This window comes from Saccopteryx leptura, chromosome 3 (assembly GCF_036850995.1).
Source record: "Saccopteryx leptura isolate mSacLep1 chromosome 3, mSacLep1_pri_phased_curated, whole genome shotgun sequence".
Classification (NCBI taxonomy): domain Eukaryota; kingdom Metazoa; phylum Chordata; class Mammalia; order Chiroptera; family Emballonuridae; genus Saccopteryx; species Saccopteryx leptura.
In genome coordinates, this window is record NC_089505.1 from 153521860 (window position 1) to 153549323 (window position 27464).

Here is a 27464-nt window from a genome sequence, read left to right on the forward strand (position 1 = left end):
TCATAAATTACCCTGGAATATTAATAGTATTTATGATACTTCAATAATATCTTGAGGTTTAAATTTTGGAAGACAGCAATATTCTTCCACCAGGTGTGACTTCTGGGGCACACAATTGAATGGATAGTTGTTCTGGAATAAAATAATATTTTCTATGTGTCTTCTATTCCAAGTCTTCTTTATTTTATTAGTTCATTTAATCCTCAAACCAACTTTATAGGGTAAATATTCTTTTTCTGAATATTATCATTTTTCACTACATTTATTTAACATTTATGGCAACAGATGCATAGATAGGTTAAAATAACTTGCCAATAATAATGGTTAGGAAGGAACCAAGCCAGGATTTATACCTAGTAGATAGGTTCTAGGATTTATGCTCCTAAGAACTTTATAAAACTACCAAACTACAAATGAAGGATGTTGGTTAAATAAGTTTGTAAATTGATATATATGTTTGCTCGCTTATAGTTTGCATTGGGTGTGGGAGACAGGCTGTAAGCAGGCACGGTTGTTATAGCCTAAGGCTTAGTTTTAAGACTAAGCTTTTCTCCACACCCTTGACTGATTGCATGATAGGGGGTGGTGCACTCTCATGAGGAATCCCATTATACCTCAGATAAGTGACTTTGTATCAGAGACTTCCTTATTGTATATTGGATTAAAGGTTTTGATTTCTACACTATAAAGTTGGGCAGACCAGGAGATTACCCTCTCTTGGTTCCTGAGATTAGCATTAGAGAGTAGAGAGCAGAGAAAAGCCATGTGGAGGAGGCCCGGAGAAGCAGCCAAGATGTCAGAATGCTAAAGGAGAAGCCAGTTTGTGCAGAGAGAAGGAGATGGGAAACAGAGGTGAATAAGGCTGGTAAGGTAGAAATCTTTGATCCTAGGAAAACTCGGATAAGTCAGTGGCTTTGGGAGCCCTGAATGGAAAGGAAAGTGTTTTCCCACTGTTTGTATTTCTTGCCTGCTGGGTGTAAACTAGGATTAAAGCAAATGGCCCACCAGTTCTTGGCTCTGTTGTTTCATTACCGTCTGTTCGAATCCAATGCAAACCTGCATGGACCAGGCGGCTGTGATGGTGGCCGTGGCAACTGGCTTTACAAAGGACTAATAAAGAGAAGTTAAATTGACATCAAAATTTTAGTAATTGTTTATATATTTATTTATATTAACTGTTAAGAGTTTTTTTCATTTTAGAAATGGTTAAGAGTAGAAAGGCAAAACATTTATGTGTAATGATACGGTTAGTTAATTGGCATTAGTGTTCATTGAACTTCGGATACCACTGATTAAGGCCTTGTTAACACTAAACAGGATTTAGTATGTTAGGTCAGCAATCCCCAGTGAAGGTACATGTCCTCACTGTTCTCTGTGGTCAAAGGATCTAAGAAGGTGGTAATTCTTCCTGTGCTAGTGATAAATAGAACTTTCTATCCCTTAGAGTTTGAATATTGTTGCCGGGTTTGCATCATATTAGTGGTTTCCAATGTACAGTGCCAAAATAATCTATTGTAGCACAGGAAGAACATATTAGAATTCTCACTGATATTTTTCTAAAGAAAACATTAAGTTTATTACTTAAAGTAAAAATGACATTGGTATCCTTGCTTTTAACATGTCAAATAGAGTCACATATAAGATACAAGCAAAAATAAGATCCAAGATGACTTCAAATACACTGTGGGGTAAAATTATCACTGATAAAGGACATTCAACTAAAAAAATGACAGAACTAACATTTTTCTAACTCCTAGAGTGAGTGAGCTATCTTCCAGCCATGTTGCAAGTCCATGTAAGTCAGCCAGGTTAAAATTTATGAAGACCAAATCAGATTTCACAAAATGTTATTAAAAAATTCAAATTATTAAGAAGGCTATTTGAAGTATGCATTTAGATCTACTGTTTGCAATTATATTTAAAGTCATGTATATCAACTAAACACATGATTTTTTTAAAGCCAATACTAACTGTTTCAAAGTCTATTTAATGTGTTGTATTTAATAGTGAGAGTTTTAAAAAATCATGTACTATTGGAGAAAAGTTCTATTTTTCATGATGAAGTTAACTGAAATAATACATGAAAAATATGGTATAGACAAATACATTTTCTTTAAAATTTAAATATAAATTATTTTTAGTAATACTATTGGAAAGTGCAGTTAGGAAGTGTTATTGACTCTGAAGAAATGAGTATTGAAATAGAGCAGTCAGTGTGGTATATCTACTACACAGTCATACTAAAATACAGATTTAATGAATCTTTGTGAGGTTTCAGCTCTGTTAGCCATTAAGTATTAAAATAAGATAAACTTAGGGTAGACCTTGGGGTTGCTGTGTTAAAAGCATAATCAATATTTGGTTAAAAAATAAAATGCTAACATTGTTTTAGTGAGGATCATATTAAATATACTTAAATATTGTCATTAACCTTTAATCTTTTAGATAATATATTTAAATGTTTAATAACATCTTATATACAAAATGTGACAAAAGTAAGTTTACAATTATCTATATGGAAAATATAACAATAATTAATAATAATATAAGAATGAACTTTTTCCCATACTCATAACTTTAAACTTACCATTGCCACACTGTTTAATGTATAATTTAATGAGCATAAAATATTAGTAAACTAGTAAATGCATATAATTTTTCAAGCTGAAATTATACATTTATTATGGTACATAATTTTTATTATAGGCTCTTCAGTCAAAAATGTTTGGAGACCATTGCCTTATATGATTTGAAAGTTTCAAATTAGAAACATTCATCTTCAAAATAAAAATAATACTTTAGCCTGACCAGGCGGTGGCACAGTAGATAGAGTGTCGGACTGGGGTGCGGAGGACTCAGGTTTAAAACCCCAACGTCTCCAGCTTGAGTACGGGCTCATCCGGCTTGAGCATTGGCTCACCAGCTTGGGCATGGGGTCCCTTGCTTGAGCCCAAATGTCACTGGCTTGAAGCCCAAGGTTGCTGGCTTGAGCCCAAGGTCGGTGGCTTGAGAAAGGGGTCAATCACTCTGCTGTAGCCCCCTGGTCAAAGCATGCATGAGAAAGAAATCAGAGAACAACCAACATTCTGCAACGAAGACTTGATGCTTCTCATCTCTCTCCCTTCCTGCCCATCCCTAACTATCCCTCTCTCTGAGTCTCTGTCTCTGTAAAAAAAAAAAAAAAAAAAAAAAAGATTAAGACTTTGGAGCCACACTTCATGGATTCAAATTCTTGCGCTGACATAACTATTTGGGTAATTGTTTGTATTTCACTATCCTTGTCTGTAAAATATGGATAGTATTAGTACTTATCTCATTGGATTGTTGTGTATATTGTTACATAATTAATGTGGAGTTCTTGGAAAGTGCTCAATATATATAAATGCTCAGCACAAATGGCTAGTGGTTATTATATTCATAGAAAAAAATGTGTTTCCAAATTGTCTCAAATATTTGAAGTGCTGAACAATATATATATATATGCAACAATTGAATAAACATTATTTTGTGTTATAATCTATTGAATGTGTAAATAACACCTTAAAACATCATAACTTTTATCTGTCAGTCTTTATTTTGGACAATATGTTCTCAATAGAAGATAGATCTTTTTCTACTTTTGAAACTTTCCTCTAAAATAATGAAAATAAAATAAATACTTAAATAGATTTATTTCAACAATAAGTCAAGCATTTATCATTCATGTAAACCATTTTTCATTGTTGTTGAAATACCTCTAGGGTAGAGATCAAAGTTCCAGGTCAAAAAATCTGGCTGTCTACAAAACTTTTATAGCAAAGGAAGAAGTAACTATATTTCAAAGGGCAATCCATAGATAAAATTACCAACTACTAAAGTATAAGAAACACTTTTAATAAATCCAATGTGTTATCTTGGGATAGTTTATGGGCGAGGATAATTATCTTTTCTTATATCACTCTTTATAAGGATTAGTACACATTTCTGAAAAGGGCCAGATAATAGTTTAGGTTTTGAGGACCATATGGCCTCTGTCACAACTATTCAATTCTGTTATACCATTAAAACAGCCTTAGACATGATGCAAACAAATAATGTGACTGTATCCTAATAAAATTTTACTTACAAAGACAGGCTGTGGCCACTGCTGACCACATGTTCTTGAACCCAATATCAACAGAGGTAAGGAGTTTTTCTTATTTTACTTACTGATATATTCCCAAGGCTAAGAACAATATCTGTCATAAAGAATGTTCAATAAACATTTATTGAATGAATAAAAGGATGAAGTATACCCAAATCCCAAGTATTCTTAATGGCCTATGTAAAAAAGCATTCAATCAATAATCTGATTAAACAAAATTACGTATATATTTGTCTCACTTCTCATATCTATTGAGGTTATATCTAAATAACTGATGTGTTTTTATTTATTTTTTTTAATAACTGATGTATTTTATTATGCCTAAAATCCCATTCCAATATTTAATTATTTTAGGTATTAAAAATATTTGTACTTCATATTTTTAATGTTTCCATTATATATATATGTATATATATATATATATATATATATACATATATATATATATATATATATATTTTTTTTTTTTTTTCTGAAGCTGGAAACGGGGAGGCAGTCAGACAGACTCCCGCATGCGCCCAACTGGGATCCACCCGGCACCCGGCATGCCCACCATGGGGCGATGCTCTGCCCATCCGGGCGTTGCTCTGTCGCGACCAGAGCCACTCCAGCGCCTGGGGCAGAGGCCAAGGAGCCATCCCCAGCGCCCGGGCCATCTTTTGCTCCAATGGAGCCTTAGCTGCGGGATGGGAAGAGAGAAACAGAGAGGAAGGAGAGGGGGAGGGGTGGAGAAGCAGATGGGCGCCTCTCCTGTGTGCCCTGGCTGGGAATCGAACCCGGGACTTCTGCAAGCCAGGCTGACACTCTACCACTGAGCCAACAGGCCAGGGCCTCCATTAGATATATTTTAATAGTTGATTTTCTTTTAGTATTTAAAAAAATAATTTATTGGTCTCCAAAACAGAATCAAAGGTAGAGAGAACTAGAAATTTATAAAAATAAAAGATAAAGTGAACTGTATGGGTGTAAGTGAATGTCATAGGCTTATTTTTATAGTTGATTTTAACTCTAGATGATTGTAAGTCATAGAAAGATACTAGAAAAGGAACAAAGGTGAAGGAGAAAAACTATATGTGAAGAGTATTTATAGCAATTGTTCAATATAATGTAATAATGAAAACTGAGTCATGAAATCTCTTTTGTTAACATATAAGCAAGGAAAATTTTTCTTTGTATATACATGCTGTATAAAATGAAGACAGATGTTAGTAACAATAAATTAATTTTATATGAGCATATACCATATTTCCCCATGTATAAGATGCACAGTTTTTGAAAAATTTTGGGTCTAATAACTGGGTACAAAAATACCCCCTAAAATAACTGGGTGCATCTTATACAGTGGTTGTAGATTTTTTTTACTTGCATTTCCCGCTTTTTCATGCTTGTTGAAGAGTTGTATGAATTTTATGATGAATAAAACTTGAGTTCAATAACTTTATGTAGTACCTTTTTTTTTTTTTAATTTTGGGCCCCAAAATTAAGGTGTGTCTTATACATGGGAGCGTCTTATACATGGGAAAATATGGTAATATAATTCTTACTCAAAATCTAAGCTAGAACTTTCACAGTTAACTTTAAATTTATATAACATAATTACTAATTTAAAAGGTGAACATATAAGAAGAGACATGATTATTAAATTATTAAAAATGTACTGTTTTGAACTTTAAGGATGCTTTTATTTTTTAATTGTAATTTCCTTTTTAATATTAGCTATATAAATAGGGTTGACATCATTATCTTTATGTACACAGTAGAAATCCAGTGCAAAAAACTACTCCAAGGACTGAGGTTTTTGCTAATTATATTGCTTTTTAAAACCTCTGCCATTGTTTGGGCAGGACATTTTATTCAGTTAAACATAAAATTCCAATTAAATTCTCATGCCATAAATAGATGTATATAGATAACTAGGTAGATGTAGATAGATAGATAGATAGATAGATAGATAGATAGATAGATAGATAGATAGAGTTAAATAGGTTTGTAAATATGATATATGTGTTTGCTTGCTTATAGTTTGCATTGGGTGTGGGAGACAGGCTGTAGGCTGGCAAGGTGCTTATAGCCTAAGGTTTGTGTTGGGCAGATAAAATATATTATGCTCATTTTGTTAAAGATGGCACTGCCCACATGGAAGCCCGTTGCCCAGATGATTGCTTGGAATGGCGTGATTGTATTAATTTGTGTTGGGGGCGGGCTGTGGGCAGGCAGGATCCTATAGCCTGGGGCCTGGGGCCTGGTTTTAGGACTAACACTTTCCCACCCTTTTTGATGTGGGGCGGTGCAATCCCATCATGCCTCAGATAAGTGACTTTGTATTAGAGACTTCCCTATTTTGTATATTGGATTAAAGGTTTTGCTTTCTGCACTATAAAGTGGGGCAGACCGGGAGCTTGCTCTCTCGGTTCCTGAGATTAGCATTAGAGGAGAGAACAGAGAGAGGCCACGTGGAGGAGGCCAGGAGAAGCAGCCAAGATGGCGGAGTGCTGAAAGAGAATCTAGTTAGTGCAGAGTTTGTGTAGAGAGAAGGAGATGGGGAACAAAGGAGAATGAGGCTGAGCTAGAAACCTTTGATTCTAGGAAACTCGGATAAGTCAGTAGCTTTGTGAGCACTGAATGATTGGGTTTTAGATCCCAGTGTGTGTGTGTTTTTACTTGCCTGCTGGGTGCAAGCTAGGATTAAAGATGATGGCCCACCAGTTCTTGGCTCTGTTGTTTCTTTACCGACTGTCTGAATCCAATGCGAACCTGTATGGGCCATACGGCTCTGATGGTGGCCCTAGCTACTGGCCATACAGTTTTGTTTTAAGACTAAGCCTCTTCCACCCTTTTAATACTAAGATCTTTTCAAAACTGAGCTTTTCCCCATACCCTTGAATGTTGCATGATGTGGGGTGGTACATTCTTATGAGAAATCTCATTTATGCCTCAGATGAGTGGCTTTGTATCAGAGACTTCCTAAAGGCTTTAATTTCTACACTATAAAATGAGGCAGATTGGGGGCACTCTTACTCCTATCATTAGCATTGCAGAGGAGAGGCAGCCAAGATGTCGGAGTGCTAAAGGGGAATCCAGTTTATGCAGAGAGGAGATGGGGAACAGAGGTGAGTAAGACTGGTGAGGTAGAAACATTTGATTCTAGGAAAACTCAGATGAGTCAGTGGCTTTGGGAGTCCTGAATGGAAAAGGAAGTGTTTTCCCATTGTGTGTATTTACTCGCCTGCTGGGTGCGAGCTAGGATTAAAGGTATTGGCCCACCAGTTCTTGGCTCCGTTGTTTTATTACTGTCTGTCCAAATCAAATGCAAACCTGCATGGTCCAGGCAACTGTGATGGTGGCCATGGCTACTGGCCTTACAGATAGATAGAGCAATCATTCTTAAGGAGAAAAGAGATAAAGTGAAAGTGATAGGCCATAATGAATGCTTCACATATTAACCTTTCTCTGAAGTCTTGTCAAAATAATCTCATTTCCATGATGATGATTTCTTTTTTAAAATTTCCTTTGAGGGAAAGGAATTGACACTTTTGACCACTATGCTTATATCACTTATCCATTCAACAGTATTACTTGGATGATGACTACCTGATAAACTTCAAGGACAACACTGAGAGAAATTCCATAAGGTTTTGCCCTCATAGCACTTATAGTCTCCTGGCGAAGACAGGTATGAATCAGTAATTAATCAGTTATTCACACTAATATGTGTCATTTTACCTTGAGGAAAGTATTCCAAAAGAAAATAGTGGACTTCTATAAAGGCATATAACATAAAGTTATTATAGACTCAGTAGCCAAGCCAAAGAAGGTTTCTCTCAGGAAGTGTTATTTGATACTGGACACTTAAATAAGAGTCCACTGAATGAAAGGATGGCTAGAGGGAAGCTACTGGGAGTGTTTTAGTACAGAGGACTGAAATGGGAAGGTACAGAGAACCTCTCAGAAGCTGTGAAGCAGTCAATGTTGAAAAGAGGAACTTAAGAGTTAAAATTTTAGCTTACTAATACTGGCTTTAGTTATAATCATTAGGCTTAATGGTTAATGCAAGAAAAACCTTTGTTCCAGGGACTAGGGTACCTAAAAGAGTCTACAAATGACTTAAAGAGATCTGAAAAGGATCCACTTTTGTGCCTAGAGGACTGTAAATAATCCACTTTTGTGCCCCCAGGAGGTCTGCAAGGAAAGCCTTTGTGCTCCAAAGACAGAACACCTCCCTGACTATGATCCAATTAACTTTTGCTATGATCTAATTAACTCCCCTTTGAAATTCCCAAAACCTTGTTACTACCCCTTTCATCTCCTGTAAAAAGGATGTTGAGACAGTTTTGGGAACATAATACCTGTCTCTTCACATCTCCATTCATCCGAATAAAGCACCCATGTAAGGCCAGGAGCTACCATTGTAGCCATTCACATGCAGGTTTGCATCGGATTTGGACAGATGGTAATGAAAGAACGGAGCCAAAAACTGGTGGGCCATTATCTTTAATCGTAGCTTGCACCCGGCAGGCAAGTAAAAACACACACTGGGCTCCAAAACCCACTCAAGCAGTGCTCACAAAGCTACTGACTTATCCGACTTTCCTAGAATTAAAGGTTTCTAGCTCACCAGACTTATTCACCTCTGTTCCCCTACTCTTTCCTTTTCCCTGCACAAACTGGCTTTTCACTCAGCACTCCACCATCTTGGCTGCTTCTCCTGGCCTCCTCCACGTGGCCTTTCTCTGCTCTGCTCTCTAATGCTAATCTCAGGAACCGAGAGAGAGCAAGCTCCAGGTCTGCCCCACTTTATAGTGCAGAAATCAAAACCTTTAATCCAATATACAAAATAGGGAAGTCTCTAATACAAAGTCACTTATCTGAGGCATGATGGGATTGTACCACCCCACATCAAAAAGGGTGGGAAAGGCTTAGTCCTAAAACCAAGCCCCAGGCTACAAAGATCCTGCCTGTCCCCAACACACACTAATATCACCTGGGTGATGGGCTTCCATGTGGGCAGCGCCATCTTTAACAAAGTGAGCATAATATATTTTATCTTCCCAACAACCCATAAAGATTCAATCCCTGGGTCTACTTATTTGGCTGAAGTGTTGACAGGCAGCACAAATGCCATTATTTTCTATATGAATGTGATGAAAACATGAAAAGTCCATGGGAGAATCTTATGAGAGGAGGCTGAGCAACAGACAGGGGCTAGAATATGAGGCTCCAAGGTAGAGTGTCCACTTTATCCCTATTTGCCAGGGCCAATATTTTGAAGTTTAACATGTATCTGAGTTGTTTTTTTATTATTTGTTTACATTTATTAAGATAAGCTCATATACATTTGATAAGTTCTACTTCCAGATTCAGCCATGTCTCTTGGGTTACTGTGTGAAGTGAAAGTCACATGTGTAGTGACCATTCTAACTTTCATATGTGTTGAAATATGAAAGATAATCAACAGTATCTTATTTCTCTTTCTAGACTCTATCCAGATATGGTATAAATATTACCTTGCATTTAAATATGCCTAGTGGTTCAGGACAATTACCTCCTACAGGTATCAGGGACAAGTGGAAGAAAGATTCCAAATGGCTGTCATTGTCAGGCACATGGTGCTCTATTCCAAATAATGTTTACTTTGTAGAGAAACTGATTTTGAAAATAAGTTTTTGAATAGAGTTGTTTTATAGGTTCAGCAATATAATAAAATCAGTTTGAAGTCCTTTTATCACCTAATAAATAAACTAAAATTACTGTTTGCATAGGCTTTGTTAAAAATTTTAGACTTAACCCCAGGAGCTATGTAAAGTCAAGAAAGATGTAAACAAGGGTGAAGAAATGTTCATATTTGCTTTTCCAAAATAGTGCCTCAAGCTTACTAATATGTTGTCTTACACATGGTCCCTTGGTATGCTTTTAGAGAGCAAGGTTTCTACATTTAATTCCCTTTAGTTACTAGCACAGCCTCATTTGGGACTTTAATAGTTGGTAAAGTTTTGGCATACTCTAAAATATTCAAAATGTTTTACCTATTTTTCCTAGGTTTTTTCTTTTTATATTAATTTTATTTTGATTTAATACCACCTATATCAATGTTATTATTAATTAAAGGAAAGCACAACGATTTTTCAAAGAATCTAAGAGGATACATTTATTTTTCCCCTAAAGAAAATAAATCTGTTACTTAAAAGTATAAGATTTTGAACAATATAAATAGATGAAGCTTTTTACTCACCTTTTAGCTTTTTTATGAGAAAAAAATTAAAAATGCAATTTGAGCAATTAGATACAGGGCAATGGAAATTGTCTAAGGATAAATATCAATTAAAACACAGTAAACATCCAGTATATGTATTCTATATATTGATCCACATGGTCTGGGGTAGTCAGGCTCTTAGGTAGGATATGCTGGTTGGTTTTGGGCCACTCTTGGCAAGCATTTAGATAAAAACAATACAAAATGGGGGAAGAAAAATTTACAGTAGACAAGATTTCCTTCATTTTCAACAAGATGAAAACTAATTTATTCTGACATTTTCACTAAGTAAAATAAAGAATTGAAAGTTATAAATACTTTTTAGAAGGTCTTCAGTTGTCAGGTCTCTCTAATTTCACCCTGAACCCATTTGTGGAATTCAGGAGATAGGAATGTTTTCTGATGAACCTAACAAAGATCTCCCTACAATCTTTTCTGCATGTAAAATGAAAGGCTATGTGGTAGTGGAACAGCGCAGAATGTGATTTTTTTTTTTTAAGTGTGAGGCAGGGAGGCAGAGAGACAGGCTCCTGCATGCGCCTGACTGACCAGGATCAACCCAGCAAGCACACTAGGAGGCATGCTCTGCCCATGGGAGGGGCGTTGCTCTGTTGCTCGGCAACCATCTATTTCAGCGCCTGAGTTGAGGCCATGATGCTATCCTCAGCTCCCAGGCCAACTTGCTTGAATGAGCCATGGCTGCTAGAGGGGGAGAGAGAAAAAGAGAGAGAGAGGAAGAGGAAGGCAGAGGGGCAGAGAATGGTCGCTTCTCCTGTGTGCCCTGACTGGGAATCCAGCCCCAGACTTCCACATGTCAGGCTATGCTCTACTGCTGAGCCAACTGGCCAGGGACAGACTGTGAATTTGAAGAGCATTGAGCTTGTCTTGACCTGGTAGCAGCTGGGTAATCTTAAGTAAATTGCTTAAGCACACTAAGCCTTAGTTTCCACTTACTTAAAATACAGACAAAATGATGGCTCTTACAGAAATAAGTGTGAATTAAGATCTAATGGCTAAAGGCTGTGACATAACATGGAACAAGTTGGGCTTTCTTTTTGATCCAATACCATCAAGAGATGTATTTTTTTCATCAGAAGGAATTTTAAATGTACTTTTCTTGGGAAGCCCTGAAACTAGACAGGACAACACTTTCATATGAGAAACAGAAATCAAGACAGAGCCACACAGATAGTCTAATCACTTGAGATGCAAAATTTGTAATTTGCAGAGAATATTGAAAGGTACATAGGGACAGAATAAACACTTACAAGGAAGATTAAATATTTTCAGATGTGTAGAACAAGAGTTCTGCAAATGCTAATAAATACTGATTCAAAGAAGGTATAACTCCTTACAGATCAGTTTGGACAAGTTACACTGTTGTGCTCAAAGCATGATTAGAAGTGTAAGAAGAATTAGAACGTATACTGTGCTCTTCATCAAGTTGGAGGATTTTTATAAATTCTTAACGAATAGAACCTTGAAGATTGTGTTAGCTACACAAGAACTTACACTGCTTAAGTGTAACCAGTCCTTCTCAAGGAATTGGTATAGTTCTCCAAAAAGCTATAAATAACAGAACTCTCAGTATATATAAATGCATAAGTCAAGATTATAGTCACTAGATCTAGTGAAATATAATAAAACATTATCTCTTACTAAATGCTATTGCTATTTTTGTCTTGTGTATACCAGAGTTTTTGAGGATTAACTGAAATGTTAAAGGGTTTTGTAAAGATGAGATACTATACAAATATAAAGTGAAGAACAATTCTAATGACTATCGATAGTTACCCCTTCATCATGTAACCTCTGTCACTGTAAAGCTACATTTAAAAAAAAAAATACCAGTAATAAACTTTGCACAATGGCTGTTATTTCTAATTAGGTTTCAGAAATCTAAGGGATTTTTTTTTTCAGTTTTTTCTGGGGGGAGAGATTTCTAATTTCGATGAAGTTATTCAATTTTTATGAAATTTTCTAGTGAAAGTCACAAGGAAATTATCTGTGAAAGTATTTCCAGTAAGAACACAATTACCATGTATGGGATATATTCAAAACTGCAAATGTATTATTTATGTTAAGCTGTTTCTAAACTCTACACTTTCTTTTTAAAATTTTACTACCTATTATTTTAAGAAGGTCAGAAAAATATGAAAAATATAGCTAAATGTTATAGGTACTGAAACACTTATTAATACGTAATATGGAGAAAAAATTAGAATACTGAAGTACCTTGAACCACTGAGGTCATTAAAAGATATATTTAACAAATATGATACCATTAAATTAAAACATGTTAATTAAAATCTAGATGCTGTTATTCACACATTTAAAATTTACAATGGGTAATGTTTTTAATAGTTTCAATGGGGTCGTGGTCATCTAAAAGACAATTCCCAAACCATAATTTTAATTCTTTAAAATATATTTATGACATTTCAAGCAAGCAGCAAAATGAAACTTTACACAAGAAACTTAATATCAAAGTCTAAGCTAGTGGTTCCCAATGAATAGAAATGGAGATATTATTCCCTGTACAATATTTGGTTGTCTCTGGAGGTATTTTTGGTTGTCATATTTAGGTGATGCTGACAGTGCTACTGGCATCTGGTAAATAGAAAACAGAGATGCTGCTGAACTCTATAAAGCACATGACAGTTGACACAACAAAAATTTGGTCCAAAGATTCGGTCAATTGTGCCACAATCGCAGAACTCTGGTTTATCATAATCTTTCTTTTGGGTTTATATATTCTAATTTATTCATTTAGACACCACAATAGATATTAATATTTAGTGTTGACAAGCATGTCAGTAAAAGGACATTCTCATATATTGCAAGAAGTATGAGTTGAAGTATGTGTTTTGGAGTCAATTTATAAATTTAAAAATATCCCTCTACTTGCATTTCTACTTTTAAGTAGCACTGTCTAACAATTTTACATTATAGATATATATGTAACTGTATTGGAACAAAATTTTTCTATTAAGTATTATTTGTAATAAGAATATTTGGAGAAAAAATTAAATGTTCATCTAAAGAAGAGGTTAAATAAATTAAGTACAGTCACAATAAGCAATGATAAAAAATGGTAGAATTATAAATACATTCTAACATGGAAAGATGAATATGACATATTGTAGGTTATAAATAATTCATGTTTGAATTTATAAACTTTATACTTTCATATATATATATATAAATTTATGTGTGAATGTTCATATAACAAAGATATGGAAGGGTCAGAATAACTACTAAAAATAGTTGTCATGAAGAATATAAATATGAGGTAAAGTGTTCATTTTTACTTTATAAAATCTGTAATATTTTTATTTCTTTCAAGCTTGGGAAATTTGTGAAATAAAAAAATATATATAATAAAGAATACATCACATAGGCCCTGGCCAGTTGGCTCAGTGGTAGAGCATCGGCCTGGGGTGCGGAAGTCCCGGGTTCGATTCCCGGCCAAGGCACACAGGAGAGGCGCCCATCTGCTTCTCCACCCCTCCTCCTCTCCTTCCTCTCTGTCTCTCTCTTCCTCTCCCGCAGCCAAGGCTCCATTCGAGCAAAGTTTGCCCAGGCACTGGGGATGGCTCTGTGGCCTCTGCCTCAGGCGCTAGAATGGCTCTGGATGCAACAGAGCATCGCCCCCTGGTGGGCGTGCCGGGTGGATCTCCGTCGGGCGCATGCGGGAGTCTGTCTGACTGCCTCCCCGTTTCCAACTTCAGAAAAATACAAAAAAAAAAAAAAAAAAAAAAGAATACATCACATAATAATAAATAAACATAGACAATGTCTATCTTGTAAAGGTTATGTGAGAAATGAATTTTTGTTTTGGTTTTACCGGGTATTTCCTAAGAAAAGGGAATTAAGAGGTTGTAGACATGGGGAGAAAAATGACGGAGGTCACTACTTAAAAACTGAGGAATTCTGAGCAAAACTGGAAAAAAGTGGGTAAGAGTAGCAATAATAAGAGTTGTAATTTAAATTTAAATGAAAACTCACTTTTTTTTTTAAGGAAATGCCTTATTTGAACACAGTTTAATTAGTATTTGCTTCAATCAAAGAAACTATTCTTCAATACTAAATGTATCTACAGAAAACTTCAATTTCTCCTTAAAAGTTAAATTATTTTCACAAACTCTTTTTTATATTTCTGTACTTGAACCTAATCGCCTGCACAGTTTTAGTTGAAAGAATTCAGTATTAAAGATAAAAAATATTAAAGAAAGAAATAAATTATGGAAATTATCTTCAGTTTGCAGCTTGCTTTATAAAGATTTAGAAGCCTTTTTCTTATACAGTTTAATCTTTTAAAAGCATGTAGGCCTTTTCATGTATAGTTACAATCTTAGCATTCTGCATGATTCATAGATGGAATCAGTGGGGTCACTGGTTCACACTTCAGAATTCTGAGAGATCCTTATTGTTAATGAATCAACACCTGGGGAAGTACTTTCATTTGATCAATAGAAGAAATGTTGCTACTCAAATACCTAATCATTCACACTTATCAGAGTAGATTAAAAGCTTGAATATTCCTTTGAAACAACTAAGGGTAAAAAAAGCTATCAGTGGTGAACTAATTCATTTTTTACTCATTTACATATTGTTTTAAAAGCATTTTTACATTATAACTCAAAACCAGACATGCCCTCCATTCATAAAAACAAGCAAATACCACTTACAGAATCAAGTCCTGATCTGTAGAAGATTAGTTACCAAACTGATAAGGTTTTCAAGTTATGTATTAATTAAAGACAAGATTTTAGGCAGAAGAACTTTGCACAAGGTAGTACGATTATTGATTGTTAAGGCCCAAGAAAAGATCCAAGGAACAGCGAGTGTTCTAACCAGGAAAACATTCTTGAAGGAGCTGTTTTGAGGAGATCTGAAATGTGAAAAAAGGCTGAAAATAGGCAAGGTTCCGCTAGATTACTAAAAATTTTATATATCAGTCTATGCCATTAGGTCTGTCAGAAAAAAAAACTGTCAGCACTGGGATTAAGAAGGCAGGCTATAGCCTGACCAGGCAGTGAAGCAGTGGATAAAGTGTTTGACTGGGACGCAGAGGACCAAGGTTCGAAACTCCAAGGTCACCGGCTTGAGCATGGGCTCATCTGGTTTGAGCAAGGCTCACCAGGCCCAAGGTTGCTAGTTTGAACAAGGGGTCACTTGGTCTGCTGTAGCCCCACCCCCCCGCCCCCGTCAAGGCACATATTAGAAAGCAATCAATGAACAACCAAAGTGCCACAACAAAGAATTGATGCCTCTCATCTCTCTCCCTTCCTGTCTGTCTGTCTCTATCTGTCCCTCTCTCTGTCTCTCTCTGTCTCTGTCACAAGAAAAAGAAAGAAAGAAAGAAAGAAAGAAAGAAAGAAAGAAAGAAAGACAGAAAGAAGGCCATAGATTCAATCTTGAAGCTCAGCTATTTACAGGTTGTTGATAACATGTGTAATCACTCTATGCCTCAATTTCTCCAACTTCAATATAAAATCAACGACGTGTGCACATATACACACATATACATACATACATACATACACACACAGCTATTTTGGGTTGTTTGCATAATTAGATTTAAATGTGCTAACAAATGGAGAATGTTTAGATTTTTGTCAGAAACACTTAACATTATTATTCTTATTAATAGTTACCATTATCTAAAGCTGAGTTTATTATAGAAAAATTAAAATAAAATGAGAGAGAATGGCAACAGAAAGGTTAAATGGTAACTGCAAAAGAAGCAAGGTAAATAAAAACATAGGCTATAGATTAAGACAGTTTTAAACTCTAATATAATGTTATCTGTAGATTTATAACCTTGAGCCAATGACTTAAAAATTTTGAATCAAATGCTCTTTTTTTGTTAACTGTAGAGTGGGGTAATAATGTTAGTGACTTGAGACTGAGTATTAAAGTATTAGTTGTGTGTTCCAAAAGCAGTTACAGCTCAATAAATTATAAATTTTTTAAAATTTTATATAATACTATAATCTTAGTAGAGATTAATAATGATTTTGCTATGAAAAAAGAGAAGAAATGGGTACATTTATGGAGGTAAAATTTGATAAATAATACATCTATACTAGATAGAGATGAAAGATGATTCTTGAATATTTTGAATAACAGATAATTTTGTTACTGTCTTATTTAAAAATGGCTAATTGTTTGTGTCCTTTGTTTTCCTTTAAAAGGAAGTCTGGCAAGCTTACAGGCAGCTTGGTAAACACTTAGATCCACACCCAGAATCCACAGCACGTAAAGCAGAATCTGTTTCTTGTCCTCCACAGACAAGCTCCTCATCTCAGTGAAGAGTTGTGGAATGACTGCCATATCCCACACTGATCTCCCCCACATCACTGCGGTATCACTCATATTTTATTATATATTGTTCTTTGTCATTTTTTTTGTCTTACCTTCTCCTTATTAATACTATAGTGGATGTGGTATAATTTATATGTATGCATATATTTTTTGTTTCCCAACATATCTATATCACCCAATCAACACGGTAAACTTAATGACAAGGCTTGTTATCCTTACCTATTAGAATATCTCTAATCATAAGAAAGTGATTTTCAACTTAGTGCGGGCAGCATGGTTTGTTTTAGGATACTGTCCATTCACTGACAAATCTCAACTCCTCTGCTTTTAGGGGCAAGAAAAGTCTAATCATCTCTTGGTGATGAAGAAAGCTAAATAACATCACTTTGCTTTAGTTTGGTTCTTATGACTGCTGGTAATCTTGGCTTGTGCAATGACCTCCACTGAGATAGTATATGTGATTTTCTTAATGTTTATAGTATTTCCTTTTCATGTTGGCATGCTTCTAGTCTTCAAAGAAGGGTAGCCATGTCATCATTTAACCTCACCTTGATTCAACTCATTCTCTTAATTGTGCTTAACTTCATTTGAGCTGGCAAGCTTCTGGGTAGCCCTACAACTTATTTCTACTTCACTAACTTTTGTATGCTTATAAAATAGCTAATAGCTTTGTCTGTTCCCCTAACATTTTATTTCTAGCAGGCTGTATAATAATTCTATTCTTCTTTGCTGTCAAGGGAAACTCCAATAAGCATGCAGGCTGCAAGAAACTCGAGACAAAAGCAGGTATGTCTTTATATTCACATTTAGCCCAATGTCAAGGGATTTATGTCAAAGTCTCATAAAAAAACGTGCTCATCATGAAAATTCCAGCATACTATCATTCAATGTGGAATCAGGATGATAGTTTTACTCTTACTATTTCTGATTCCATTTTCAACAAACCTGTTGAGTGTTCCTCCACAACTTGTCATTAGTAGTAAAAGGAGCATCTAACTTTTTTCTCCCTGGAAGAGAAACGCTTTTCATTGAGAATGTTTTACTCTCTCAAAGGCCAAGGACTCCTAATTCTAAGTCTGGTCCCTGGGTTCTCCTCACCAGATCTCTTATTGGGCTATAGGTGGTCTCAGTGTCTCTTTGTAAGATCCACTGGAAGTGTTAGGCCCAACCTGGTGGTGGCTCCTTTTTAAGTGTTTAGTACTCAATATTTCTTTTATTTAATCTTTGAACTAGATATTATTATTCTGGGACAATGAGACAAGTTTCATCTAAATTTGTATTATACAGTAGTATGATAGCATAGTACTAGTAATAGTAATAATAACAATATGAAATAGGATTATTAGTGTATTACTTGTCCGCTCATGAGAAATAGTGGGTTCTTGTCTCAGATATCACAATTTAGTGTGAAATCACTTTCATGATAACAGGGTACACAGGATGATAAAACTATAAATATGACAGTTTAATCTTCAAAGATCACTAATCATCAATAAAATATGAAATAACAGAAACATCTGAAATGTCATATAATCAGCTGGTGGAAACACTCTAGGTATTAAGGTATGCAGATATACTACTGACAAGTGGAAATCTTTTTTCTCTATGTTATGCAGAAATATATACATATATATATTTTTTCTAAACAGTGGTATATTTAAATGTTAACAAATGATACACTGTAAAATGCTCAAAATCATTTTTCCCTTCAGAATAATGCCTAATGGCTGAGAATATTAAGCACCTTTTATCACTTTTTTGAATTCTAGCAACAATTTAAATATACGTACAAGAATGATTAGACATGCTGGTCCTATAAAACTCCAAATAAAGTTGTTTTCTGTGCTAAGCCAACATCTGAAAAGTAAATAATAGATGAACATCTATAAGTGTGCTTGCATGTACTTTAACAAAACAAAATTTTCAGTGATTACAAAGCAGATTCAGAATTGCATTTCAAATACTTTACAATCATCTTAACTTACACTTTGGTGGTGCCATAATATCTATAGCCTAACGATGCTGAAAATCCAACCACCACAGCTGGGCTGAGATAGCCAAAGATATAAAAATTCTTGTGCAAAAATCCCTTGTTGTAGATGACTCCTACTACGATGAGATAGAGGTGGATGCCTTCAATGCACATCCATGCAAACGCAGCTAAAAAGAAGTAGTGCAGCAGGCCAGCAATGATTGAACAGAAGAGCTAGAAATCAGAGAAAGACATGTAAGAAATGCTAGCTTTAACACTGCCATAACATAAAATCTTGACTTTCTCTGTAAATAATGCCACCTCATATAATGCTTAATCACATGAAAATATTCCTGTCAAGTGTCAGTTTTTTAAACTGATTTAAAATAACTGTGGTCCATCAATGTAAAACATTCACCAATCTCATGATAGAACTAAGTTGTTGTTCTTGTGCAGAGAGTTATGTTTCATACATTTACATTATGTGCAAAATGATAAATTGTGGATTTATCTGTAAATCATGATCTGTTATGTTATAATTTAAGTTGATTTCTGTTTTGGAGATGCTTTCACTCTATTTTGTTTATGCTCAAGAATAAAAATTGTTGCTAATACTATGATAAAGAAATCATAATATCTTGATTAAATGTCAAACACTGAATTTCTAAAACAGACAAATGATGATATATTTTACAAAATATTCATTGAAGAATCACTTTAAGATATAAGATTGCCAGGTAAATTTGAGATAATATCAGTTAAATATTATTTATTAGTATTTACTTTACACCTATAATTAAAGTTAGGCTTGTAAAGAAATAACAAAAGTGGTAAATTGTATGGTAGATAAGTTATACCTCCATAAAGCTTTTAAAAATTAAACAAAATTACAGAAAAAGTAGTTACAAACTTCTAAATTAATAGAACTAACATGATCTATTACTTAAGAGATAACATAATACATGCCTGCATATCTATTGCATTTATTAAGCTTAGTATAATTCAAGCATAATGAGTTATATAAAAAATATATTGGAGAGTACTTTATAAGTTGGTATTGGGCAAACAAGTGTGCTAGGCTTGCTTGCTTGTACTTTGCCTGTTTGGTGCATAAGCACAGGGCACTACCACCTACGTATAGTCTATGTAAGGCTGCAGGTGCTTGCCCTCAGGAGGCAGATTGTAGATTGTGGATTGCCTGCCACAACCAGAAGGGGCCATTTTTGCTATTGTTTCCCGGAGAAGGGGTTCCCTTCCCCTTGGCCTGTTTGTTCATCAGCCCAGAGAGAGAGAGAAGCAGATTTCCCTGCCTGCTTGCTCATCCACCATTACAAGATAAATGGCTCCACAGTTCTTTACTGTTTGCCCGAATCTAGTGTGAACCTGTATGGCCAAAGCCACTGGCTTTAGTTGGGAACAGAGAGATCACTGGTGATTAAAATTTGGAAACCACTTTAGTGAGAACAAGAAATTTGAAATATGGTTTAAAAGTGAGAAGAATTTGCTAGAAGATATAGAATAAAAAATAATCACTTTAAAAGGAATAGTTTTGTGATGAGAATAATGTGTTGGGATGCAACTGAAGGAGAAAACAGGCATTGAGGATAGTGGGAAATATATAAAATTGAGAGTTGTTCTGAATATCATTGCAAAAGGAAAAAAATAAGATATGTATCATGTATGCTATTTAAAATAGATGCTTTGTGGCATCTACTTCAGAACAAAACCTTGATAACTGATGATTAGTTTTAGTATTTGAAAGATTTCTAATAACAATGGAGATCTGGAGTCCATTTAATGTTCTGTGGCTGTGACAATGCACTTCTTCAGGCAATTGGACTCAGGCTCCAGCTGCTGCACTAGGAAAGCTGGGTCTGTGTGTGTATTTCCCCCAAGCTGCTGTCAGTCAATGAGCAAGCATAGCAGCCATTCTAAGATGTTCCTGTTCTCAGAGAAACAAGAGTCCTCTGTCATGCACTTTGTCTCAAGGTCTTTTTTTTGTGTGTGTATTTTTCTGAAGCTGGAAATGGGGAGGCAGTCAGACAGACTCCCGCATGCGCCTGACCGGGATCCACCTGGCATGCTCACCAGGGACGATGCTCTGCCCATCTGGGGCATTGTTCTGTTGCAACCAGAGCCATTCTAGTGCCTGAGGCAGAGGCCATGGAGCCATCCTCAGCGCCCGGGCCAACTTTGCTCTAATGGAGCCTTGGCTGCAGGAGGGGAAGAGAGAGACAGAGAGGAAGGAGAGGGGGAGGGGTAAAGAAGCAGATGGGCGCTTCTCCTGTGTGCCCTGGCCGGGAATCGAACCCGGGACTCCTGCACACCAGGCCGATGCTCTATCACTGAGCCAACTGGCCAGGGCCTCAAGGTCTTCTTAAAGGACTCTTGGACAACCATGCTGGACTTTCTTTAGAACTGCATGGCTGGGCAAAATGCTTCTACCCACTCATCCTCTCTTTTTTCTCTCCCTCACCGGGGATCAGACCAGCATCTTGGTTTGATGGCTTTCCAAGTCTCCTTTCTTAATTTTGTTTTGAGTCCTACATCTAATAAAAGTTTTAGATGTTTAATTCTATTTTAGAGTTTGCTTCTAGGAGGACACAGATAATCAGAACATGGTGAACTATTTGGTAAGGCTCTCAGTCAATAATGGTGAAAAAATGAGTAGTTAACAAAGTGTAGTTACTAGGTAGAGCCATTTTATCATATTTCAACTTATGAGCCTTAGTTACTTATGTTCAGTCTCTGTGTTAACAGAAACTTTATTTCAATTCTCTCTATCCCCAACCTTTGTTTAATTCTCACATAAAATCAAAACAAAACAAAAAAGATTATTTCTTTATTTTTGTTGGGCAAATGAGTTTGTAAAATTTGTATTTTTTGTTTGCTCACTTTTAGTGTAAAAAATGGTGTAATTGCAAGTTACCTTGTTGCTTGAGAAGGGTCATTGTCTTGCTAATGTTTGCTGAAAGAGAGGTTTTCATGCCAGAATATTAAGAGAGAAAGAAGCCATGTTTTTTGCAGAGTTTGTGCAGAGAGAAGGGAGAAGATGTGCAGATGGGGTACCAGAGCTGAGGGGCTTTGTAAGGTCTGCTGAGACTGGTGGAACTTTTGATTCTAGGAGAAACCAGAGAAGATTCTCTTGGTTGTAGAACCGGATAATGTTTCAGGGCTTTGTGAGCTCTGAGTGAATGAAGAGGGAAGTGTTTTCTCTGGGTGTTTGCTTATCGGCTGGTGCAAGACTTTAATAAGGGAATGGCCCACCATTTTTTGGCTCCACTTTACTGTTTGCCCGAATCCCATGAGAATCTGTATATGCATGGTTACAATGGCAGCGGCCCCTGGCCATACAATTTTGTTGATAAGTGTTCATTTGCCCAAATAGCTCATCATAATGAGTCACATTTGGTTAATGTAATTGGTAAGCAAGTCGCTTAGTTATGTTAGCATCATCTAACATAGAAAAGAATCAAGAACAAAGTAGACAGTGTGTTTTCCCCATTAAACCCTTAATTATAATTCAGGTTTTTACTACAAATATATTTAGGAAAGTACACGTTTAGAAAATTAAAACAGAGAATAAGAGAGATTTACATACCTTATTAGAATTTGTATTGATCCCAACAAGAAAAACAAGTTCAGCAAGAAATAAGTTACAGCAGAGATTTTTGTGAATTGTTGTCCTGGTGCTTTGAATTTCACTGAAGAACCAGAAGGTAAAAATGCATATGGCCAGGCAAATCAGTGAAATAATTATTCCTAGTTGAGTGATCCTTGTAAGAATATTATAATCTTTAATACCCTACGGGAAAATAATAATAAAGCTTTTTAGAGAGAATTTAGTAATTTGTCAAAGGAACTACAACATGTAATAAACTTTTATTTTAACTGAAACATTAGTCAAAATGTCCATAAAATGTAAAAATACAAATGTGCATTTAGATGACTTTTGAAAATGCTCAATATGCAGAGAAATGTGATATAAATCAGACAGCACTTTAACAGTTCTGGAATTAGAGTTTTTTTTCTAGACATAGTATGTACATTAGTATATGGTTTAATACTGTTATCACCATCAGTTTCATAATAATATAATGGTAATCATTATTGTAATGTGAAAATGGTTAATTAAAACAGATTTATCAATGGTAGGGAAAAATCTTATTTCTATGCAGCAATTTATCTAAAACATCAACAAAGGTATTAGAAATGCTGAACATATAGAATTTCAAAATAGTATAGTGGAGAGATTTTGAAATGAAAAAGGCTGGTTTTATACTAACCTGGTGAATATTTATATTTTATATACAGAAAGAGGCTCTTTTGCTTACTTAAAATTCAGTAAAAAAAAAGTCATCTTTATGACTTACATTATGGTTAAGCAGATTTATTTGTATATGTATATGTAAGAATAAACTTGTAATCTAATTAAGATTGTCATACAGAGCTATAAAGTATTATATAATGTAAAAGCAAGATATTACTAATGTAAAATACATATTCTGAAGCTATTTACCTTAACAAAATATTTCATATTTAAAAATCGTATGGGATTCTACATTAAAACATAATATTAGTTATGAATGTGCTAATACTGAACAGGTATCAAATATTTTTAACTAAATTTTTATTGGTAAAAATAAACTTTCTACACAAAGTCAAAAACACTTTGAGTCCGTTACACATTACAATGTATGAGTGATCTTTAAAAGCACCATTAAAAACAAAGAGTCAATGGGTATCTATTGAACACACAATCTACTACATATTATTGACTAGATAAAGCCTAGACTCAAAATAACTTAAAATTCAGTCTAGTTTTGTCATAGAAGACAGACAGTTAAGAAAAACAAAGACTAAAAATAAATAATGTTGGATTTCATCAGTTAATGAAATACGCTATTTACAGCCAAAGATAGTATTTAAAAATTAATTATTCTCTTGAGTGACATAGAAAGAATACATGCAGATTTATAAATATGAAGTAAAATATTGCCTTACAATGGAAGTACCGGAGGACATCAAAATGGCAAAATGTGTCAGGTGATTACAGCTGCACGAGGTGTGGGTCTCATTTGAGTCTGTTAGCTCACAGCCCCCTGAAGACCAGCTGCCATTCATGGTATCTGGGGAGTAGTCCCAAAATGCACATTGACTCCTATACTTATCTGTGGTCTGAAAGAGAGACATTTTACTGATAGAAAAAGGAGAAAATATTCACATATGGTATCATCTGTAATATTTAAAATATCATAATGCCTATCAGCATAATTAAAACCATGCATAAAAGGTAAAGTGTTAAAAAATATAGTAAACATAAAACCAAATTAATATAAAATGTAAAATGAAACTAAGAGTGATTTAGGTGTAACCAGTTTATGCCCTTTTGAGATAACTCAGTATGTTTAAAATGTGTGCCAAGGCTTATAGTGGCAAAATTGATAATGAGTGTATTAATGTGATTAGCTATGCCCATGTGTGACTTCCCAAGATAACTATGTATGTAAGACTGTGATTAAGATTAAAATCCCCCCAAACATGTAACCCCAAGGTAACCTATGTGTTGAACTGTGATTATGAGCAGAATTTCCCCAAATGTGTTACCCTATGTTAAGACGAGTGGCCAACCATATATAAGCTACTGGACAAAGACCCAGTCAGTAGTCTGAGACTTCAATGTAGACTCTACATCGTTCACCACGATTATTTGGCAGCTGCCGGGAAACACTCTGCCTCTCCAAACAAGTTTGTTCGGGGCTCCACCGAAGCGAGGAACTAGACTTAGCCAGGCACTCATCTTAATCGTGAGTGAATTAAAGTCTATGTTATTTAGCTTGCTATGAGTGTCTTTGCCTATTTAATTGACACCTGATTACTTTTATTTTTTTCATGAACTATCTAATACTCAGCTGTAATTTAGTTATAACTGATTAAATAATTTATCATGACATAAAGCATACAATCAATTCTAATAGCCCTGGCCAGTGGCTCAGTGGATAGATTGTTGGCTTAGTGTATGAACGTCCTGGATTTGGTTCTTGGTCAAAGTGTATGGGAGAAGAGACCATCAGATTCTCTCCCTCTTTCTCCCCCTACTTGATTGGTTTGAGCATGGCCCCAAGTGCTGAGGATAGCTCCATTGGAGCACATCAGCCTCAGATGCTAAAAATAGGTCAGCACTAGAGCATCAGTCTCAGATGGAGTTGCCGGTTGGATCCTTAAGGCACATGTGGGAGTCTGCCTCACTATCTCTCTTCCTCTCACCAAAAAAAGGAAAGTCAATGCTAATAAATGAACACTGCTGTTATATGGCAAAATTGAAGTTAACATTGTATCAATGCTATATTTTATCAATCCTGTGTCACAAAGTTGGTGTGAAAATTATTATTAAATGAGCTCATGTATATGTTATTTAGAACAGTGCATGACACATTGTTCTGATTATCACAGAATTTGACATAATTATAGTCATCACATAATTATTTGGAATTTAATCAATAAATGTGTATTTGGAGAATTACTAGCTATTGTTGATCTGGATACTAAAAATACAACACTGAACAAAACAGAAAAAAAGTGTTTGTATTATTGACCTTACAGTCTCATGAAAAGATGAGAAATTATTAAACAAGAAAAATAATCCAGGGAAAGAAGATAGAAAGTAGTATGGAGTTTCATCTGAGGAGGCTTCTCTCATGAAATTATGTTTAAGTGAATATCTCAGTGAAATGAGAGCATGCTCTCTGGAGAACTGGGAGTTGGACTAGAAAGTAGAAAAGCTATGAAGTGAGACTGAACGGGGAGCTTCCAGAAACATGTATAAACAAGTGTAGTAAGAGCACAATGAATGAGGTAAGGTAGTGAAGACAAGATCTGAGATAAACAGGACTGATCACATAGACTAGACTTATTCCAGAAATAGTAGTTTTCTTTATCATATATTTATATTAAGTAATCATAACACAATACCTTAGGTGCTATAAGTTTTGTTAATTTATTCATCAAATGTTGAATATCCTAATCTTATACCTTATAGAAATAAAAACTGTTTAAAATTATATAACAGTTTGCAGATTAAAGTAGGTGCTTTCATACCTACTTTGTTTCTTTTTTTTTTTTTTTTTTTTTTGTATTTTTCTGAAGCTGGAAATGGGGAGAGACAGTCAGACAGACTCCTGCATGCGCCCCACCGGGATCCACCCGGCCCACCCACCAGGGGCGATGCTCTGCCCACCAGGGGGCGATGCTCTGCCCCTCCGGGGCATCGCTCTGCCGCGACCAGAGCCACTCTAGTGCCTGGGGCAGAGGCCAAGGAGCCATCCCCAGCGCCCGGGCCATCTTTGCTCCAATGGAGCCTTGGCTGCGGGAGGGGAAGAGAGAGACAGAGAGGAAGGAGGGCGGGGTGGGGGGTGGAGAAGCAAATGGGCACTTCTCCTATGTGCCCTGGCCGGGAATCAAACCCGGGTCCCCCGCATCCCAGGCCGACGCTCTACCGCTGAGCCATACCTACTTGTTTCATTTTACTCTCAAAAGAGACTTGTGAGGTTGTGAGGTAGGTGTTACATTAGGAGTCTCAGCAATATCAAAAGATATATTCAAGATTAACCATTAGTAAGTGGAATAACACCAAATCAAAACTTCAAAACAGTAGTTCGTTCAAGAAAATATTAGTGGATTATCAAATATTTGGTAGGCTTCTTGTGAGAAACTGGAAATTCTCAGTAAAAAAAAGAAAACATTTGGCCTCAGGGTGATAGAAACCCAGGTGATTTTAACAAAATCACACTATTACTTTAAGGAGTGACAAGCTAAATCCAACACTTGGGTCCACAGTCGGAGCACTGGTGAAGACAGGCTGAGTTGGAGTGGAGTGAGTCTGGGAAGACAGTCATTGAGTTAAAATTGGGGAGATGACAAATGTTTTTTCAAATAAGCTATGTGAAGAAAATTAATTCTATATTCAGTACCCTCCAAACATATAGGAAAATGATCAATATCACTCATGTTGAAAATCAGACAAGCCAGAAAAAATAAAGGGACTTTAGAATTAGGAAACCAGAGTCAGCTGAGAGTGAGACTGTCATTCAGATTATGGGTTAAGTGAGAGTCTGTCTACACTCCAAGCTCCCCATTTTGCTCACCATATTCTTGTCATTCTCCTAAACCTTGCAAAAAAGCTTTTGTCTTTAGGCAGAAGACTAAAAGAATTCCTTCTGTGAAACTCATAAGCCCAGGAGAAATGATTAATAGGTAGTGATGTTCAGGAAGGGGAGAAACCTACCTGATACCTCTAATGAAGTTCACCACTGCCACAGCCACCTGAGCATGGAGCCACCTTTCAAAAACCTCATTACTGAATATGAATGGATAGCCATGAACCACCAGACCTCTGAAGACAAGCTCTGACAGGAAAGACAGAGAACAAAGGCGAACAAGCCAAACAAAGGAAATCAGGAGCAACACAATACAGGAAGCAGTAAAAACTATTTAAAAAAATAAAAATAATATCTCAGAGAGAGAGAAATTCTGTATCCATTAAATGAAAGCAGGGTAAAAATAATAAGGTTTTCAGTGATACTTACTATAAAGTTGAAATAAAAAATGTTAGCATAAAGAATTAAAAATTAAACAAAAAACAAATTTTAGAGGCTTGGTGGGGAGTTTAAGACTCAAATAATAGCAGTTATGGGAGAAGAGAACAGAGACACTGGAGAAAAAGAAATTACCAAAGATGTAATATTAGAAAACTCCCTAAAACTGACAAAGCAGACTCATATACACCTAAT

The 27464-nt window shown here is 35.6% G+C and overlaps 1 protein-coding gene and 1 non-coding gene across 2 annotated transcripts in view; one reads left to right on the forward strand and one right to left on the reverse strand.

Annotated features, from left to right (window-relative positions):
* ADGRL4 (adhesion G protein-coupled receptor L4) overlaps positions 1–27464 on the reverse strand; it is a 133187-nt gene that overhangs the window by 13071 nt on the left and 92652 nt on the right. Inside the window, exons 10-13 of the mRNA XM_066376637.1 lie at positions 23680–23853; positions 22277–22480; positions 18689–18909; positions 18494–18560 (exon numbers count right to left, since the gene is read on the reverse strand). Of these exons, the coding sequence (XP_066232734.1) occupies positions 18494–18560; positions 18689–18909; positions 22277–22480; positions 23680–23853 (666 nt within the window). The remainder of the gene's footprint in view (positions 1–18493; positions 18561–18688; positions 18910–22276; positions 22481–23679; positions 23854–27464) is intronic.
* Positions 13774–13849, forward strand: TRNAP-GGG (transfer RNA proline (anticodon GGG)). The gene has a single exon. It is a non-coding gene; the product is annotated as a tRNA-Pro (tRNA).